We start from the raw sequence: 17,308 nt of genomic DNA on the forward strand, positions 1-17,308 counted from the left end.
AAGGTTGATTTAAATAAGGCTTCGTCATGGTTCAAGAAACAATATGTGCAGACGCCAGCCGAGCTATACAAGAGCTTTACCTACCCTTGTCTTCCCGGACGCGACAGACATGACGTTCATTGCCTGAGGCTGGTTCAAGTGCACGGGGCCGTTTCAGCCAGGTCATGTCCTCCAAGTCAACGTCGACGAAATAATGCGTAATTAAGATGCGGATCTGTTTTGACTATGCAATTCGAAATGTCAGGGCCTCGAAAGTGTGAGGTCCCGTGATTGGCTAGCCCTACATCCCTACATCAGATTCACTGCAAAGGCCAACTACGCCGCCTCTGCAGCCAATTATCCTTATTCTCACACTGTTCCTTCTCCCCTTCCACCAGTGGCCAAACAGAATTGAAAATGACCTCCAACTGCACACCCCGCTGATACACCACAGGGTGATGATCCTGCTTCTGCATACTTTGTTTATGGATTACGGCCTTTATGCCGGCCAAAAAATCCGTCTGAATTATCCAATGCGGAGCCAGCGCTTTGGAAATATTGCTCTCGGACGCTTTTGATATGCTTCTTGCAGCCACTGCAGGTGCATTATACAATGGACGGATATCTAACTTCGCAAGGCGCCGATCCCCAGCCTGGCGGGCGCGGATATGTGTGAAGATAGTCCTAGCCAGATCTTCGTCGATGGCGGAGTTGATCATCGTATCTCTGATGTACCAGATTGGCACGTCGAGATCGATAGGAGGCGGGGGCTGAGCCTTCTCGAATTCTGTTAGGTCGCGCGGTGGGACTGGGGAGAGGGGCTCGGTTCGTTGGGGTCCACAAGCGCCGGGCAATTCAAGTAGACCTCGAGAATTGTTAAAGCTGAGAAGAGGGCAAGTGTGGTGTGTACAGGTGTTTCGAGGCCGCGATTGCGTTGGACGGCAATACATAGAGTCTGGAGGGAGGGGCAATGGGCCGCAAGGGAATGGATTTTCTCGACGGAGCATAACGGCCCTGTTACACTCTGGCCTTTTGCTTGGAGTCAGCGGAGTGCCTGATTCCAGTCTTGGTAGCCGACGTTGAGCCTTAGTTCTAGAAGTGTTGGGCTGTGCTTGTGGAGGGCTGTAGTGAGGAGTGTTGGTTTGTAGTTGCCCAGTAGGCAGATGTATGTGAGCGGGGGAAGGGAGTCGAACATTGCCTCTGTTGCTGTGTAGAAGGATAGCTCATCGTCTTGCGGAGGGAAGAGAGCGAGGGCGAGTCTATTTAGCTGCTGAAAGGGACGAAGATTGGCAATAGCGCGTAGTACTTGGGTGTCTTCGATGCAGCCAACGGTCCACGACTTTAGGCAGCTGTAATCTACTAGCTGATTCCACTTGAGGAACTGCGCAGCCGGCATTGGGGTATTCAGTGGCCACACTAGCTGTTCAAGATTTGCACACAGTGGTTCAATCTCATTCCTTCCCTCAATAACCACCGTCTCGTTGAAGTCTTCTTTTGGGCCGGCTTTGCCACCCGCCATGATCTACAATGCGAGTCTCTTGACATGCGGTGCACGAAAAACCACATCTTCAAGAACTCTATCTGGGTGTTCCCTGAAGTTTCTGCGTCCCGGATACTCGAAAAGAGTCATATATACGGTGTGCAGCTGTGCCGATAGAACCGAATAGCTCCTATTTTCATACCTATCCCCTATTTGAGGACTCAAGTAAAAAGATACTCGACAACTTGGATGATACTCTCTGATAGCCTCGTGAAGTTTGACAGGGCCGCTGTTTGATATAAGAAGATCAATATCCTGCAGTTGAGGAATCTTGTGAATGGGGTCAATTAACCTGGTGCTGTATGTGTGGTTTGTTGAATAACCACCAAGTTTGGGAATGCTTTGATTTCCTAAGTCCCTAGCTTGAAGTGTATCCCGGATTCCGTTGTAAGCACTACATGCGGTCGGTTACTAATTGGATACCATGGGACGATGATACTGAGTCACTTTATGTGATAGAGCACACCTTCTGGCTGCCAGAGAAGCTTATGAGACCCATCATCTTTGAGTATATGTATGATGATATGCTCATACAAGAGCGGTCTGACAATTTCGTTCCATTCTTTGTTCACCAGGGAGAGTGTAGGCAGATTCTCAATGCATTCATCACGTATCTGCAGATACGGTCAGATAAAAAACCATTGAAAAAAAGACTTGAAGGGTTGACGTACATATCTCGTAATCAGACATTTTATCTCTGGTGGCAGTCGATTCATGACTCGGACTTGGTAGAAGGGTGGAAGTTGTATAGTAAGTAAAAAAGCTAAATTGGGGAACACGGGCCATGGCTTTCTTTTGTCATTATTCTCTCTAACTAACTAGTAATCTAGTGCTGACCTAATAGCATAGCGTAGTTCGGGACACGGTCGGGTTCCAGAGAGATTGGCCCTAAATCTAGTCCCTGTAGCCTACTTCCTACCTAGCGGAAAACATGTCTAGAGCTAGATAGAACTCCCCCGCTCTGGTCCTCCTTCCCTCCACCCGTACCCCAACAACAAAACCCTAGACTTCAGCCACATAAAACAACCTATGATAACAAGGCCCATCCTCATTCTGATCCGGAATATAGCACTGGACTTTGTTCGTCCAAACCCGTACCTTTGAAATTGTCTTCAACCCCAGCGTCGTCTTATGATTAATCAGAAACCAAGCCTGCGGGTTCCCGTTTCGCGTCCCTAGAAGCGCCTGGCCCGTCTCCGTGCGCGTTGAAAACTCCCAGAAATCCACCTCGGATGCGGGTGCGTCATCCGCCGTATCGGTGGCAATAGCTTCGTTGATGATATCCCGCGTGTTCAAGTTAACCACATTCATCTAGAAGATTCAATTGATAGTGCTGGGGTCGGAGGCGCGTGCGGGCCACTCAATCCACATTACGTCTGACAGCTGCCGGATGGTTGGGATGGTGTCTCCATCTCCCGCCGTGTAGGTGGGGGACCAGGCGAGGACGACGATTATGGCGTTGTTGGCGGTGTTATACCAGCACTGGTATTTGGCACCCGTGCCCTGGTTATTTGATAAGTAAGTTTAATTTCTGTGGGTAATTTTTGGATAGGAAAGATAAAATGGAAACATTTGAAAGATGAAGGAAGATATATACCTTGTGCTCCCAGTTCACAACCGCATTGTTGGACGGGGAAATCCCGAGATCGTTAAGCATTGTCTGCCCGACATATTTGACGAAGCTGTCGGCAAAGTCGGTGGTCAGGTTTGCATCGATCGTCCAGCCGTCGCTCTCAAGTTGGGTTCTGGTCAGCGCTGTCGCGACAACGCTGCGACCGAACTTGGCCTGGGCTATGGTGTTGGTCCACCCGGTTGCGCACTTAAGGGTATTGCCCTTAGTCTTGCAGCTGTCGTAGGAGTAGTCTGAGGCTCTCTTAGCAAATCTTTTATCAGGCCAAGAGAGGCCAGAATTAAAGCGTTCGTGTTGAGGGAAGGCTTCTGCCCCGGTACCGCTCACGAAGAGGGCGTTTATGAGCAGGAACAGGATGGCTAAGGAGAAGCCATGTTTAAAAAGGATCATGATGGGGGAGGGAGGGAGTGCTCAAGTGCTCAAGTGCTCATGGGGAAACATTCTTCTGAAGTACGCTGAGATTCTGCTTGATATTGAAATATCCCTTGCCCAATTCACCCAAGACTTGGAGCAGCATCGTAAGAATAGGCTCCAGCTCGACTCCAAGAGCGATAGGGTTGAGCAGGCTATTCAATTCGGTATTGGCAGAACAGCTGCTCTCAATGGTCCCAGCAAAAGCAGCCTCGGTGGACTTGACAACATCCGGCAGGCCGATGACCTTGGTGGTTGCATGACCCCCGTTGCCGAAAGTGGTGAATTTGACATCGGCTCCATTGTTACACCACGAATCGACCATGGTCGACGCGTTGCTATACGGGATGATCCCATCTTTGGTAGCGTGATACACAAAGACGGGCACCGTGGGGGTCTCCGTTTGGTTCACGCCCATTGTGTTCTGGCCCATGACGTAACTAACGGTGGGCTCGTCGAGGAGACCCCTGCCCAGGGTTTGGAGACTAGTGTCGAATAGCGACTGATCGGCAAGATTCAGCAGGTTTGCAACGGCACAGTTAAATGCAGCGAAGTCAAGGATCTTTCTGCCTTTCGCTGTCAAAACCCTATCGATGACTGGGGCCAATGAAGCACCGTAAGTGCTCGGGGTGGAAATTCCAACAACGGCAGTGGGCAAGAAACTAGCGAATTTTGTGCCATCGATGAAGACCAGTGAGCCTGTGAGATTTGATGGGGTGCCACCCTGCACCCAGCCTTTGATTTCCAGCTCTGGAGCATAGGTCGTCGGCTGCAAAGAGGCAGCCCAGCCTGTGGCAAGGGCACCGCCATAGTCGCCGATTCCGACGACCATTGGGTTGTCGCTTGTTAGACCCAAAGTGTCTTTAAAATTTAATACCGCGTACATGCCATCCAAAGCACCCATGCCTTCAAGGCGTCCCGGGCCGAAAGCCACATCTGGTCCCTCGTAGTCGGGCGAGGCGACAATGTATTAGAGCGAAATATAGGCTTGAATGATCAACATCTCGGCAGAAGAGATCAGGTCGGTCCGCGCGGCGCCTAGCTGGTAATTATAGCTAGGATTACAGATGGCCGCAGAGCTATCATAGGCCGTTTGAAAGGAGATGAATCGATCCCTCTTCGTGCCCACTAAAGGCTTAAAACCCGTGGTCACTGTTGCAATGGGCGTGCCATTGATAGCGGTTGTCCGATATAACAGCTGGTGTGCTTCGACGGGATCGGGGATTAGGCCCAGTATTGATGCACTGATGCTGTGCTGGCACAGGATTGTTCCGTAAACCTCGGATACGTAACCCACTAGAGGCTAATAGAAAGGATCAGTACTTGGATCATGTGGAATATCACGAGTATCTCTTGCCTGACGAGCCCAGGAGATTGCAATCATCAAGGCCATGCATGCCATGAGGGCCAAGCGATCGATTGAGCGAGCGACGGAGGCCATAATGGGCATACAGTTAGAAGGGTCCAGGTATTGGGCCGTAGAGTATCGGCAGACCGGAATGGGAACCTATGTAGATATACGAAGAGGCTATCACGATGAGCATGATAAACACATCCTACCGAGGCAGCATATTTGCATGCTGATCACTTCATCCTACCGAGGCAGCTTCTCTGTACGCTGACTGTTGCACCTTTTGAGAAATGTAGCCAGTCAAAGGGAACAGGAATGAATTGTGTCTAGTCTTGGTTCATGTTCCTTTCGTATACAGGTATATGCCGATGAAGCAGTCATTTCTCTGGGGTAAATTCGAAGTGTTGCATGCCCAGACAAACCGTATGGATAATCAATGGGGCGAAAATATTTCGTTCACTACGGGGTAGCCCCTGTCTGCGCTGTATTCCTGATTCCTGGGGCATTTCTACCCCGCACGACTTAGGACTCGTTGTGGAGAGGACCGTCAGGTTTGGTCAGACACCACACACTTGGCCATGATCGCTTTCCGGCGATATAAATGGCCAACTTCACATGTAGGTCATCGGGTCGGTCAGTAGAAGTAATATTTTTCTTTCGCTTTGCGGTCAAAATCAGGCTCTAGACCTAACACATAACATAGAAATAATCAGAATACCCGCCCCCTAGTACTAGTCGAGGCCGAGGCAGGGCTAGGAGAACACAGGGTAGGTGCCTGACCAAAGTAACGGGGGACTGGGGTCATACCATAAGTTCACGTCCTATAGGTGGACCATTGGAGGTTAATAGTCATCATTACCGAAATGTCTATTGGTCATTGTGAATGACGTTGCGCCAAAGGAAGTCTAAGTACAACGAATTATAAGGGGTTAGCCAGTAATCCCCAGCCTAATACGATACGAAATCGCGGCATGCAGATAAGCAGTGGCGAGATTACTGAAAAGAAGAGTCACTGTCGAGCCTTGTTTATCAACTTGACAGAGGACGGATGTAGGAAAGCGCCAGGTTCTCTGCAGTGAAGGCAACTGCGAGATACAAATGAAAATTGTTGACAGATTTCCAGTTCAAAGACTGATCGAACCTTCCAGTCGTCTAGGGTTCTAGTTCTAGGTTCTTGTATATTCCATATTGGTATTATAATTCTCTGGTATTGACCACTTGGTTAGGTACAAGACGGACTATTTACGAGCTATTCATATCTGGATTGGAATATCATGTGATTGGGGTTGAAAGACGTCTCTGTGGTCTAACATGGAAGGCGGTAGCGGTCGCGACCGTACCAATGGAGTCTAGGTCAATCTACCCCCGCATGCGGTGATAGGAACTTAATATGTCGGGCATCTCTTGTATATGATGTTCCCGATTTTGTTGTCGGTTGGGAATGTCTGACTGACATTATCCTGCAGGAAATAAGCATGTTGATATCTGGCTTGTAAGGCAGAGTAACTAATCAACTGACTGACTGAATCTTGTCTCGAGGAAAAAGGTCAAGTACGACGGGCCTTTTTGTTCTGTCTGATAAAAACAATAATATATTAATGTTGGTGATACAAAACAACAAAGCGGAATCTGGCCCGTTTCCCTTTCAGCGTCTCTCCACGTTGATCAAACCAGTCAAATGAGGAAATTGGGAAGCCCATTCCTCACTCAGTTACAACCTATCATAGCAGTAGACCCCTCGCTCAAATTCGCAATTGCGCACAAGCTCTCCGTGCGGGGACAAGGTGACAAAATCCTTATTTGCGGGCCACTGGAATCGCATCGAGTGCATGTACAGTTTGACACAATGTCTTGGATCTTGATTCTGATGGATAACGAGATACTCGCGCAGCGAGGGCCAATGAAGGAAGTCGATACACACAGGGTGCGGGATCGTTTCCTGGGATCTAGTAAAGCAAAGCCATATAGGGACGTCCTCGTAGCTTTCTGTATCCGGGTATAGGCGTCACTGGGTGATGACATAAGTTTTCAGTACTATTTCAAAGTAAAATATCAGGATCGCTTACTCGCAAAAAGCGGTACATGATCAGGTACATGGCGAAAAGCGTCCGTACATCCGGGGGTGTACTTTCTGCATGAAAGAACCCAGAATCGAGGATATTGGGTTTTTACAAGTAACGGGCGAAATATGCCAATGAATGACGGAGAGCGAGGTAGACGAGGGTTGCAAGGGACCAAGTTGCCAGCTAACGACCTGTGCGCGTCGGACAAGATAAAGAAGGTAGCATATTCGAGGCACTCAGATCGAAATTGATGCTCGATGCCACATCGACAATCAACGATAAGTACACATTGGCTTGCCTATACCGACGTTTCTATAAACTAAAGCCAAACACTGAAAAAGACATATCCGATAACCTACCTCGTTGAGTTTCACTCCGTGCGTTACAGCCATGTTGACTCTCGCTTCTCGTACACGAGGTGTAAGCTGCTCCTTGGGGTTCTGCAAGTCATTTGATAACAAGTTTACTGTTTGCTGCAGGTTTTCAACCTTATTTGCCATGCATTCCATCTGGAACTTGGCTTGCTCTCGCTCGACTTCGTGCTTGGTCCGGTCCAGCTGTCGTTCTCGAGACAATTGAGCTTTTGTCCATCGATGTCTGTTCATATCGATATTTGCGAGTGACGCATTCTTGACTCTCTGATCGGCTCCTCGAGTTTGAGGGAAAGCAGATCAGGGGCCTAGAGGAATTGGCCTACCCCGCATTTCAACTAACTAACTAGTTAACTAACGTAACCAGTAAGGGAGCCGGTCAAGTAAGCGGGCCGGCCACCCAATCACATTATTTAGTTTTCCACTGTATGATTTAGCAAAGTATGATCATTCGTCAGGCCGGTTCATGTCGAAGTTATACCATTTGGGGAAGTGGAGTTTACTGGGTTTGTGCTCATGCGTTATCGAATTGACCCTTTCCCCTTCCTGAGTTGATGATGAGCAATGCAAGTCTCTTACCTATTGTAGTGGGGAAAGCCTCCGCCCTGTTAAGAATAACCCCTACGGTCGTGGAGTTATTATCCCCTTTTTGTTCCTTCCGGTTATATAGCATCGCGTTACGATTAGTTCTGAATAACACACTTCGTACACTCTTTTGATCACGTTCTGCGATTCTGATTTCCCGCGTTGACCAGGGAAAGATATTGATGTTTTGCTGTGGGTTTTTCTGACTAGTTTTCCAATACAGGCCTAAACACCCTCTTCACTGTGTATATATAGGTATCTCCTATTCTCGGACTAATCCGTTAATTGGTCTGTACCCGAGAGTGGGTCAAGCCGAACAAATATATAAATATGCAAACATAGTCCCTGTTTACTCTCTCTATGTAGCTATACTATAAGATTAATACTATAACTAATGGATCTATTATGAAAGAATTCAAAGCCAAGATTTAAGATTAGCTAATCCGTGAAAGCTGCGCGTCAGGCTTGTATTAGAAATATACTGATCAACGATGTTCTATGGATCTAATGACAAAAAAAAAACGAAACGCAGGTAGCACGGTATATGGTGAAGCTTAGAGGGAGAGGATCTTTTCACTGTCGGCTTTGTCTTCAGCCCGAAGTTGACGACGGCGCTCACGAGCGACCACTAGGCCGTATAAGATCGTTATCACTATACCGGCAAGCGTCACTCCCATGAGGATCCAGTATCCACGCTTGTATAATGGCGCGTCATCCTTGGTGAAGCAGAAAACTGCAACAATGCCACCCGCATTGCCAACACCAATCACGAAGCCGGATCCTATGCTCCGTTCCTTGTGCCCATGCATATTCATCAAAACCCAGCAGACAATAATGGCGCCGGAGCTGAATGCGCCCATAGTGATGAAGCAAACACCAAGATACTCGGCAGAAAAGTGTTCTGTGCCGTGCATCGTTAGCATGAGGGCCAATCCGATAATTATCAGTAGATCACCCAGGAGAATAAATGGGTAGCGGATGCCCCATCGGTCAGAAAGATAGGCTGTTATAATGCAAAGTCCAATAGCAGCAGCAAATGGCGGTACACTGTGTAATTGGGTCTGGATAGTTCCGTATCCCATTGCCTTGATTATGGTTGGTGCAAAGTATGAGAATGCGTAGATTGGAACCACAATACCTATTTCATCGCGTTAGTGGCATGTAAACTGCACGATTCACGAGTCAACTTACAGAAATACATGATCGCACCCAGATACATCTTAAGATTTTTAGAGCATTCGAACAAATCGGATTTCGTTACTGAGGCGTTATCATCCTCGTAGTTGCTGGTTTTCGCTATCACCGCGGCCTTTTCATCTTCCGACAACCAGGAGGCTTGCTGCGGGAAATCGGCACAGAGGAACAAGGCGGCAATTCCCACCAGAATGGATGCAATACCCTCCAGCAAGAATATCCATCTCCAGTTCTCTAAACCGCGCATGCCGTCCATTTTGGCAATAGCAGAGGCAAGAAGGCCACCAAAAGCACCGGCAAAGATGACCGAGGACCAGTACATGGTGAAGCGCTTCTGGGCTTCAGCACGTTTATACCAAAAGCTGATCAAATAGAAGCTTCCCGGGAATATGCCACACTCCGCAAGTCCGAGAAAAAAGCGAGTTGCAATCAGACCGCTGTAGCTCTTCACAAACGCCTGACCAAGCATGACAATACCAAAGGCAATGATACAGCCTGACAGCCAGATGTGCGGCTTCAGTTTCTTCATCACAATGTTAGACGGGATTTCAAAAATGATGTAGGGAATATAAAAAATCAGGAGAGCGACATTTTCCCGGTCGCCATACAAGTCCAGATCATCCGGCATGCTCATCGTGAGCGCGTTGGAGATGTTGACTCTGGTGCGGCGTTAGCATCAAATCTAGGGATGAAAGAAACTCTTCGGCCGTGGGTCGATCAAGAATGGGAAGGGGAGGAGGGAAAATAGCAGATTCGACATTCGACATACCGATCTAAGAACGCGACAAAGTAGATGGCGAACAGCATTGGCATTACATGTATATCAATTTTGCGAATGAGAGCAGCCTCGTCGAGATTGGGCCGAGGGGTAGGGCCATCGTCATCACTTGGTCTGCTTGAACCCCCCATCAGGTCTATATTGTTATGCTCTACTGATGGTCAGTGACAATGGGTCAGGATTCGAAGCCGACGCGAAGGAAATACAAACCTGAAGTCACCCCCATTTTGTGCGACGCGATCGAATTGTGTCAGAAAATACAGCTCTAAGGTGAGAAGAAAAACACCGACAGCGGCAGGGAATGCAGTAAGCGAAGTCAGCCAAATATCAAATATGTGAGCACCACAAGCGACAAGCTTGACGGCGGACAGGGGTTTCTTGTTTGGTCTCTTCTTGTGCGTTTCAAGCCCGAAAAAGACTGAAGAAGGAAAAGACTGCCGAGCGTGGCATTTTGTACTGGCTGAAGAGAGAGCTGACCGTGCGAGACAATCCTTTAAGTCGATGCAGTGAGCGGAGATTGCATACAATCGTCGGAATCCTGTTCGCTCGTCGCGTCCGTGCGGCTGGACTAGTCATGTATGATTCCGCAGTAGATTCCCTTTTGGTGCGCAGTATGGGCGGGACGATACCGTGATCGGCGCGCAACCTTGAACATCGCGGAGCTACAGGAATATCAATTGATTAGACATTGAAGATCGATGTGATATGACCCACAGCAATGATTTTTTTCGCGGTCGGATCGAATTCCCTAAACTCCTCCGAGTGCCCATACAGAATGCAACTCTTTTGGTCGGATCTCATTGGGTAGCACCATATTAGTACTTCGTAGATCATGCTAGACTAGGTTTAGCCCCCAAATCCTGTCATATTCAGAGCCCAGGCCCCAAATCTTTCATGCCAGCCCGTGTCAGTCCCTCGGTTCTGCAGTTAAAATCAATACTAGTAAAGCCGGCCAACATTGACTAGCTGCATATATACCTTCTAAGTTTCACTTGGAGTACTTCCTACACTGTTCAGGTAGTATTGTCAATGAATTAACTGGGGATCATTTATTCGATACTACGAACGTTGAGACATCTAGAAAACCCTCGAGGGATTATGCGTTATCGTGTATGATGACTGCAGGATCTTCACGCAGTTCCATCATTCGTCATTCTCCGTCACATAGAAGTCAATTTTTAGGCGACCTCAGTGATGAAGTAACTGCAAGTGCAGGTTTTATATTGATTTACCTGCATATATCTGGGTTGGCTTTTCAATATTGCACTGGCCCTCGTAAATATGTTCAGTGTGCGGATCATTCTATGTATAGTAAAATATTGTGTTGCCAGCGGGGATTTGGGTATCGATTTGTTAGGGCCCACTGAAGTACGTGTTGCTTCCAACACATTGACTTGATCTCACCACTTCGAGGTGGCCTGAGACATGGCCACTTATGGGTTTATATATATCCTCCTAAGTCCAAGACTTGATCATGGTCGACTGGGAGTTTGAGAAGTAGGGAGAACCTGCTTGGGCTCCTCCTTTTGCTTCAACTTACCGTAACCATAGATAAGGCCGCTGAAGAATCCCAGGAGAATAGCTGTCACACTACCAAACGTGACTGGGGCACCGAAAAAAACAATACCGCTAATAGCGAGTGGGAGTTTGTTCAGATACCCGACGAATGAGTATGTAGTCGACGAGGTCTTGCGAATGCACCATGCAGACGAGTACGAGATAAAGATGGCGCCCAAGCCAGAATAGAGCATGCCAATCATGAGATTGTTGCGCGTCTCGACAGGGAAGTTCCGAGCCAAGTTGGCCGAAGACCAATCTTCGGTCACCAGAGAGCAGACGATCATAATAGGAAGGGAGATCAGGTTGTTGTAGTACATAGCTGATCAGGTTAGGGTTAGTTTGAGGTACAGCGTTTGGGAGTCAATCAAGAACTTACTGTCCCAGTTTTTGAAATTCAGCGATGTGATAAACTTGCGTGTGCCCAGGACGTACGAGGCAGTACAAAAGACATTCAGGCCCATCCACGCGTAACCAGCGTTCAAAGTTGAGATAGCAGCGGCAGTCTCATCCGAGTGCCCGTCGCCATTAAGAGCAGACTGGATATCAGCCCACGCCGCAACAACGGAGCTGAGCACCATCAAGCCAAACGACAACAAGAGCAATGGTGTGACCTTGCCACCGAACCAGAGAACCTCACCATAGGCGATCGCGATGATGGTCAAATTTTTGAAGATAGTGTATACCGGGACGGAGAGGAATTGCAGGGACTTGGTGCTGGTATATATCATGCCAACGAAGGCAATCGACACAGGCAACCCTGATTGTGGTGTTAGCAGGGCTGAGGGTGAAACGTGCGTCCGTTTATTGTGGCAGACATACATTTTTTGGCTTTTCGGCTTTCCAAGGCGGCGAGGTTGGGAATCATCCCCATCTGTCTCAAGACCAGAATTGCAGCAGTGCAGATAACGGCCTGAAAAACTAGATATCAGCTGAATGTCCTGCTTGGGGTGCCAAGGTTGTTGCGGCGCATACCTGAATGGCCAGATAAAGAAAGTTCAAGTTCCAAGACGAGCCCGACACAACATACTTGTTCACGACCGTCATGCTAATCGAGGAAAAGCAATAGGCCAGAACAGCGGCGCCAGGATTGTTCTCAAGTTGGGAGAACATGCTATCCGAGCCACCATCCCCGTGAGCCCAATTATTGGATGCAGGCTTGGGAAGGAAGTTTTCTCGCTCATCGGACTCTGGCTCAGCCATCCTCCTCATTTCCAGATCTTCGTTTTTCTTGTGCGACATCGTGGGCTTGTCGGCTAGGGAATTAACCAGTCTAGGCCGAAGGGTGCGCGGTCGGCTGTCTCACTAGGATGAGAGCAAAGTTGTCCTCCCGGGCGCGCGGTTTGATACGATAGGGGCGTTGGACTTGGCAATAAACAGAGACGAAAATTGGGGCGGCAGTTGTGCGACTCGACAGTCAAGGCACCATGCAGTGGGAAATCAAGCAAGTGGGAGGGGGCTTTGTCGGGAGACTTGGCGATTTCCTAGGTTGCAGGGGCGACGCGTTAAAATGCAAATGTTAAATTGCACACGAATCCCGTTGTCGGGGCCAGCCCGAAGAGGCTTGGTGGATGGAGACAGGGGCGGCTCTTTACCCGTGATCCCGTGATCCCGTGACCGCGTGCGGCTGTAGTGTGGGGGAGTAAATGAAGCTCTGTGGTCAATTCTTTTGGTTTTTGGATCAGATATTCGCAAAATTCATAGGTAGAAGGCCCACTGACAAGAATGGGAAAGAGCTGATGCATCTTAATTTCCCTTTTCATGCAACACCGATCAAGTCCATCGATGAGATCTCAGAGAAGGATCAAGCTTGTCTGAATCTGCACCTAGGATCGTTCGGTATTCTGCGTGCTTCGCACCGTGAAATCGATCCACCAACTCAGTTCCCCTTCTATCCCCACAAGACCGAAGAAAAGATCCCACTTGGAACACTTGTGAAACTGGATATTGGCATTTGGGCCATGGGAGTAGACTTCGATGAGGCTGAAACCATAAGTATCAAGGTAAGTTCACATGGATAGCATTTATTATGCAAATCACAATCTATGAGCCTCGTATTAACACATATTTGATTCAGATTGGGGGGGGGGGGGGGGTAAATACCCCTGTATTGCAGAAATCAAAACATTCTCGAAACCAAGACCAGAGCATGAGTTGAATCGTGGCAAAGACCTCGGGAGTACCCCAGCTCTGTTATCTTACCTTTTATTTAGATATAGTGAATGCATGAATGGCCGACCGTAGGAAAAGTCTCTGTTCGTCTTTACTAGTGAGAAATTCACCTCATCATTGAACCACCGATGCAAGGTTGATCATGCACAGATACTGACCAGATGATAAACTCGGTATGGCCACGTTGATAACGTCAGAAGATGTGATTTGAAGATCTTTAAGATCGGCTTGAGATCGGCACGGCTGAACTGTAGACGAGACTCCGTAGTGTGGGGCGGTATACCGTAATAGGCAGGTCCGATTCATGACATCAGGCTGCATGAGGCCCCACAGATTCATTTAAATAAACAACTTGAAACTGCCACCTTCGCATTTTTGAGGGGTAGATAACTCCTCACAACCATAATGATGTCTCGACAAACACTGAGACCTTTCCTGGCTGAATTTCTTGGGACGGCCCTACTCATCGTGATCGGAGATGGTGTCGTGGCTCAATGTCTCTTGTCTGACTACCAATACGGCACCTGGTTGTCGATCAACTTGGCATGGGCTTCAGCGGTTTGCCTCTCAGGTTATTTGTCTGACCCTAGTCCAACCATCAATCCGGCTGTCACCATCTGCATCGCGCTCGTACGGCCATCTGTGAGGCAGTGGAAATCAATTCCTATCAAACTGCTTGCTCAGTTCCTAGGCGGATTCGTCGGTGCAGCTATCGTGTACGTCAACTACCGCTCAGCTATTAATGCCTGGGATCCCGAATATACAATTCCTGGTGGATCCATCTTAAGTCCGCGCGGACATCACTCTGCAGGCATTTTTTCCACTTACCCATCCGACTTTCTCGGATCGAATTGGGAGGCTGTATTTTCCGAGGTTTTGGGGTCGGCCGTGCTCATGTTCGGCTCGCTTAGTATCTCAGACCCGAGGAATGCATCTCGATTCCCCGCCCCGCATTTATCTGTGTTCTTGCTTCTGCTGATGATTGGAGCAGCGTTAGGTTGGCAAACTGGCTATGTAAGTTTCACAGGTCTGCGAGGTCTTGAAGGAAGGCTAATATCATTAGGCTCTCAACCCAGCAAGAGATTTTGGCCCGAGGCTGTTTTCGGCTTTCATTTACGGCCCAGAAGTGTTTACGGCAGCAAAGAACTATTTTCTTGTTCCATTGTTCGCGCCTATTTTTGGCTGTATCGTTGGCGCAACGACTTATGACGCGATGCTGTTTGAAGGGGACGGGTCCCGCATTGCGGATGCGCTTGACAAAGTAGAAGGCCATGGATCACTCCAACTTATCGACGATTGATTTCACCCTTGGCCCACATCACCTTACCTCTACAGTACCACGCATGAAGGGAGAAGCCCTCAATATTACCTCCTTTGGTGTGTCCTCACACGGGTTCATTATAAAGACGGGTATCACGTGTTCAAACCAATCCTCGCTTTAGATTAAATGTCCATCTTCTATCTTAGATCAGACTGATCTTGAGCACGAATAAAACACCCAAGCAGACAATTTTAAAGTATCTATCTTTGTCCATAAGCCCATGAGGCAGAAGGGTAATATTGAGAATTTGGTAAATGAACATAGAACAGAGCATTAGAGCTTCTCTTCTAGCCCAGCATAACGACATTCCACTGCGTGGCATGGAAAAGACGATATAGGTGTGAGAGGACCAGAGTTTCCAGCTTGAAAGCATGAGATTAGTAGAAGGAAACAGCGCCCAACAACCCGTCGCTAGTAGTTATCTTGGATTACAAGTGCTTCTGCGAACTAGAAAGCGGCATTTCTTTTCGGTCTAATAAACAGGAACCGTAAGTTCAAGTTTTCTATTGATTGGTATATTTTATTCTGCACGGTCAATCAACAATCGAAGTAGGTGACTAAGATAGTTTCGTGTTAAGATTGAAATCGAGTTTTTTATAGATTACTCCGGAAGCCAAAGAACACAAAAACAGCAAACAACAATGCTTCTCTGTATTAAAGAATACGGTAAAACAAAAGGAACGAGCCATTACGGCGATATGATGAACGACCCTTTCATGCCACAATCTGAGCTTTCGGCATTGCCGGATGCGATAGAAAGTGTCGTTGGGGTGGTGTGTCGGCTACAGGAAGTGGATTGGACGGGATCTTATCGATGGGCCCTCCAAGAGCCACCAAGACATCATCTTTCGTGGATTCTCCTAGGCCAGCAGAGCTCAGGCTTCTTCCGTGTTCAAAGTAGTCAAACCCACTCACGACTGAGGCAATCTCGATAAGGGACCTAATGGTTGGCGACGTCAATCCACATTTCATTCCAAGCTCGAACCACGGCACCATGCCATACAGGATATCTTCTAAGAGATATCGATGACTCATGTTGGTCGGAGCGCTCTTTGTTTTGTTGTGTATAACTGATCCGACTGCAAAATCATGATAATCGCGAAACTCGCGGTCATGACTGTAGTTTTTGTTCATATACGTATTGATGTCAACCAGGTCAAGACCGTAAGCTCGCGCGATTGCAAGTCTCTCCTGATCGATCTTCTCACTGACTTTAGAGACAGAGCTTGACATACCCTGGGCGTAGAAGTAAAAGTCACCCGAGGTAGATTCAATCCATCCAGTATTCATCAAAGCTGCTGGACAATGAACAACTGGGTTGATGTTGTTGAGGCCAACCTGGAGGAGATTTTGACACCAGACAAGTTTAAGCGAGAATAGAGACTCAACGTTGCGACGGAGAATGATGTCCGACTGTGGGCTTAAACGTTCGATTTGGTTGGTGGGTGGCTCCATCCAAATTGCCAGACTTTTCTTTGTCCCCTTAACAAACACCGTATCCCCCGTAATGCGAACGGCATACGGCGAGATATCCGTCTCCATTATAGCATGGGCATTAAGATTTTGACGAGCAGCGAGGTAAAAAAAGTTGCCGGCATTCATGATGATGGTATGTTGGCGAAGGTCAAATTGGCTCAAAACTCGCACGATGGTATCTTGTCCATAAGAAGGCACCGTTATCACGATGAAAGGTGAGTGCTGAATAGCCAGATACATATCACTCGTGGTCTTGATCTGAAATTTACCAGTGATTTCGCCATCTGAATTCAACCAGCAGTCATTGCGTTCAATCAACGGAAGAGCCCCTCTATGGTCTGGATGTCCGTAAAGAAGGACTGACATTCCTCGGCTGGCAAGATCAGCTGCGAAGGCACAACCACAGGGACCAGCTCCAATGACAGTCACTGACTGTACTGACTGGGCTGTATTTGCTGCCATTATGATGGGTATATGATTTGTAATAGACAAAGGGGGAGCTAGAATTGCGAGTGGGCAATGTTTTATGTTGGATCTTTCGTGTCTCGAAAATTATCTTAGTCTTCGTCTGACTTGAGCGATATGCGGCCTTTATAGTTCTATACGGTTACTGAATATGCCGAGGGACGATCTAAATGAAGTGAAGATCCTCTTTGGTGGCATTTCCCCTGTAAACATCGGTAGATCAACATTAAGTACGGAGCGCGTGGGGCCTTATTGCATCTTCTTCCCGAGCGTCTGTCGTGATAGCGGAACATTCAAAATGCTCAAAATCAGGCATAGTTGTCGCATCCTGCAGGCCTCCAATAATTTCGAGTACACGACAACCATGGCGTGCTTTTCTCGTTGTTTGGGATCGAAACTCAATTAATTACGTATC

At 47.9% G+C, this 17,308-nt stretch overlaps 11 protein-coding genes across 11 annotated transcripts; 3 read left to right on the plus strand and 8 right to left on the minus strand.

The window, feature by feature from the left end:
• Nucleotides 1-299: 299 nt before the first annotated feature.
• On the minus strand, nucleotides 300-986 carry N7478_000013 (uncharacterized protein; the record flags this gene model as incomplete). The annotated part of the gene is made up of 1 exon (XM_056916229.1): nucleotides 300-986. The coding sequence occupies one exon, from the start codon at nucleotides 984-986 to the stop codon at nucleotides 300-302; it is 687 nt and encodes a 228-aa protein (XP_056784109.1).
• Nucleotides 987-1,021: 35 nt separating this feature from the next.
• Nucleotides 1,022-1,498, minus strand: N7478_000014 (uncharacterized protein; the record flags this gene model as incomplete). The annotated part of the gene is made up of 1 exon (XM_056916230.1): nucleotides 1,022-1,498. The coding sequence occupies one exon, from the start codon at nucleotides 1,496-1,498 to the stop codon at nucleotides 1,022-1,024; it is 477 nt and encodes a 158-aa protein (XP_056784110.1).
• A 1,600-nt stretch (nucleotides 1,499-3,098) lies between these two features.
• Nucleotides 3,099-3,386, plus strand: N7478_000015 (uncharacterized protein; the record flags this gene model as incomplete). Its single annotated transcript, XM_056916231.1, has 1 exon — nucleotides 3,099-3,386. One exon carries the CDS (start codon nucleotides 3,099-3,101, stop codon nucleotides 3,384-3,386), a length of 288 nt encoding a protein of 95 aa, XP_056784111.1.
• A 190-nt stretch (nucleotides 3,387-3,576) lies between these two features.
• Nucleotides 3,577-4,464, minus strand: N7478_000016 (uncharacterized protein; the record flags this gene model as incomplete). The annotated part of the gene is made up of 1 exon (XM_056916232.1): nucleotides 3,577-4,464. The coding sequence occupies one exon, from the start codon at nucleotides 4,462-4,464 to the stop codon at nucleotides 3,577-3,579; it is 888 nt and encodes a 295-aa protein (XP_056784112.1).
• Nucleotides 4,465-4,530: 66 nt separating this feature from the next.
• On the minus strand, nucleotides 4,531-5,001 carry N7478_000017 (uncharacterized protein; the record flags this gene model as incomplete). The annotated part of the gene is made up of 2 exons (XM_056916233.1): nucleotides 4,531-4,856; nucleotides 4,884-5,001. The coding sequence occupies 2 exons, from the start codon at nucleotides 4,999-5,001 to the stop codon at nucleotides 4,531-4,533; spliced, it is 444 nt and encodes a 147-aa protein (XP_056784113.1).
• Nucleotides 5,002-7,157: 2,156 nt separating this feature from the next.
• N7478_000018 (uncharacterized protein) lies at nucleotides 7,158-7,579 on the minus strand (the record flags this gene model as incomplete). The annotated part of the gene is made up of 2 exons (XM_056916234.1): nucleotides 7,158-7,286; nucleotides 7,334-7,579. 2 exons carry the CDS (start codon nucleotides 7,577-7,579, stop codon nucleotides 7,158-7,160), a joined length of 375 nt encoding a protein of 124 aa, XP_056784114.1.
• A 905-nt stretch (nucleotides 7,580-8,484) lies between these two features.
• N7478_000019 (uncharacterized protein) lies at nucleotides 8,485-10,128 on the minus strand (the record flags this gene model as incomplete). The annotated part of the gene is made up of 4 exons (XM_056916235.1): nucleotides 8,485-9,068; nucleotides 9,122-9,783; nucleotides 9,894-10,053; nucleotides 10,113-10,128. The coding sequence occupies 4 exons, from the start codon at nucleotides 10,126-10,128 to the stop codon at nucleotides 8,485-8,487; spliced, it is 1,422 nt and encodes a 473-aa protein (XP_056784115.1).
• Nucleotides 10,129-11,374: 1,246 nt separating this feature from the next.
• On the minus strand, nucleotides 11,375-12,701 carry N7478_000020 (GDP-mannose transporter; the record flags this gene model as incomplete). Its single annotated transcript, XM_056916236.1, has 4 exons — nucleotides 11,375-11,781; nucleotides 11,839-12,219; nucleotides 12,282-12,372; nucleotides 12,435-12,701. 4 exons carry the CDS (start codon nucleotides 12,699-12,701, stop codon nucleotides 11,375-11,377), a joined length of 1,146 nt encoding a protein of 381 aa, XP_056784116.1.
• A 497-nt stretch (nucleotides 12,702-13,198) lies between these two features.
• N7478_000021 (uncharacterized protein) lies at nucleotides 13,199-13,678 on the plus strand (the record flags this gene model as incomplete). The annotated part of the gene is made up of 2 exons (XM_056916237.1): nucleotides 13,199-13,462; nucleotides 13,673-13,678. 2 exons carry the CDS (start codon nucleotides 13,199-13,201, stop codon nucleotides 13,676-13,678), a joined length of 270 nt encoding a protein of 89 aa, XP_056784117.1.
• Nucleotides 13,679-14,036: 358 nt separating this feature from the next.
• N7478_000022 (uncharacterized protein) lies at nucleotides 14,037-14,931 on the plus strand (the record flags this gene model as incomplete). The annotated part of the gene is made up of 2 exons (XM_056916238.1): nucleotides 14,037-14,645; nucleotides 14,695-14,931. The coding sequence occupies 2 exons, from the start codon at nucleotides 14,037-14,039 to the stop codon at nucleotides 14,929-14,931; spliced, it is 846 nt and encodes a 281-aa protein (XP_056784118.1).
• Nucleotides 14,932-15,666: 735 nt separating this feature from the next.
• N7478_000023 (NAD/NADP octopine/nopaline dehydrogenase family protein) lies at nucleotides 15,667-16,890 on the minus strand (the record flags this gene model as incomplete). The annotated part of the gene is made up of 1 exon (XM_056916239.1): nucleotides 15,667-16,890. The coding sequence occupies one exon, from the start codon at nucleotides 16,888-16,890 to the stop codon at nucleotides 15,667-15,669; it is 1,224 nt and encodes a 407-aa protein (XP_056784119.1).
• Between the last annotated feature and the right edge of the window lie 418 nt (nucleotides 16,891-17,308).

Source organism: Penicillium angulare (genome assembly GCF_028827245.1).
Source record: "Penicillium angulare strain IBT 27051 chromosome Unknown utg000001l_segment0_segment0, whole genome shotgun sequence".
NCBI lineage: Eukaryota > Fungi > Ascomycota > Eurotiomycetes > Eurotiales > Aspergillaceae > Penicillium > Penicillium angulare.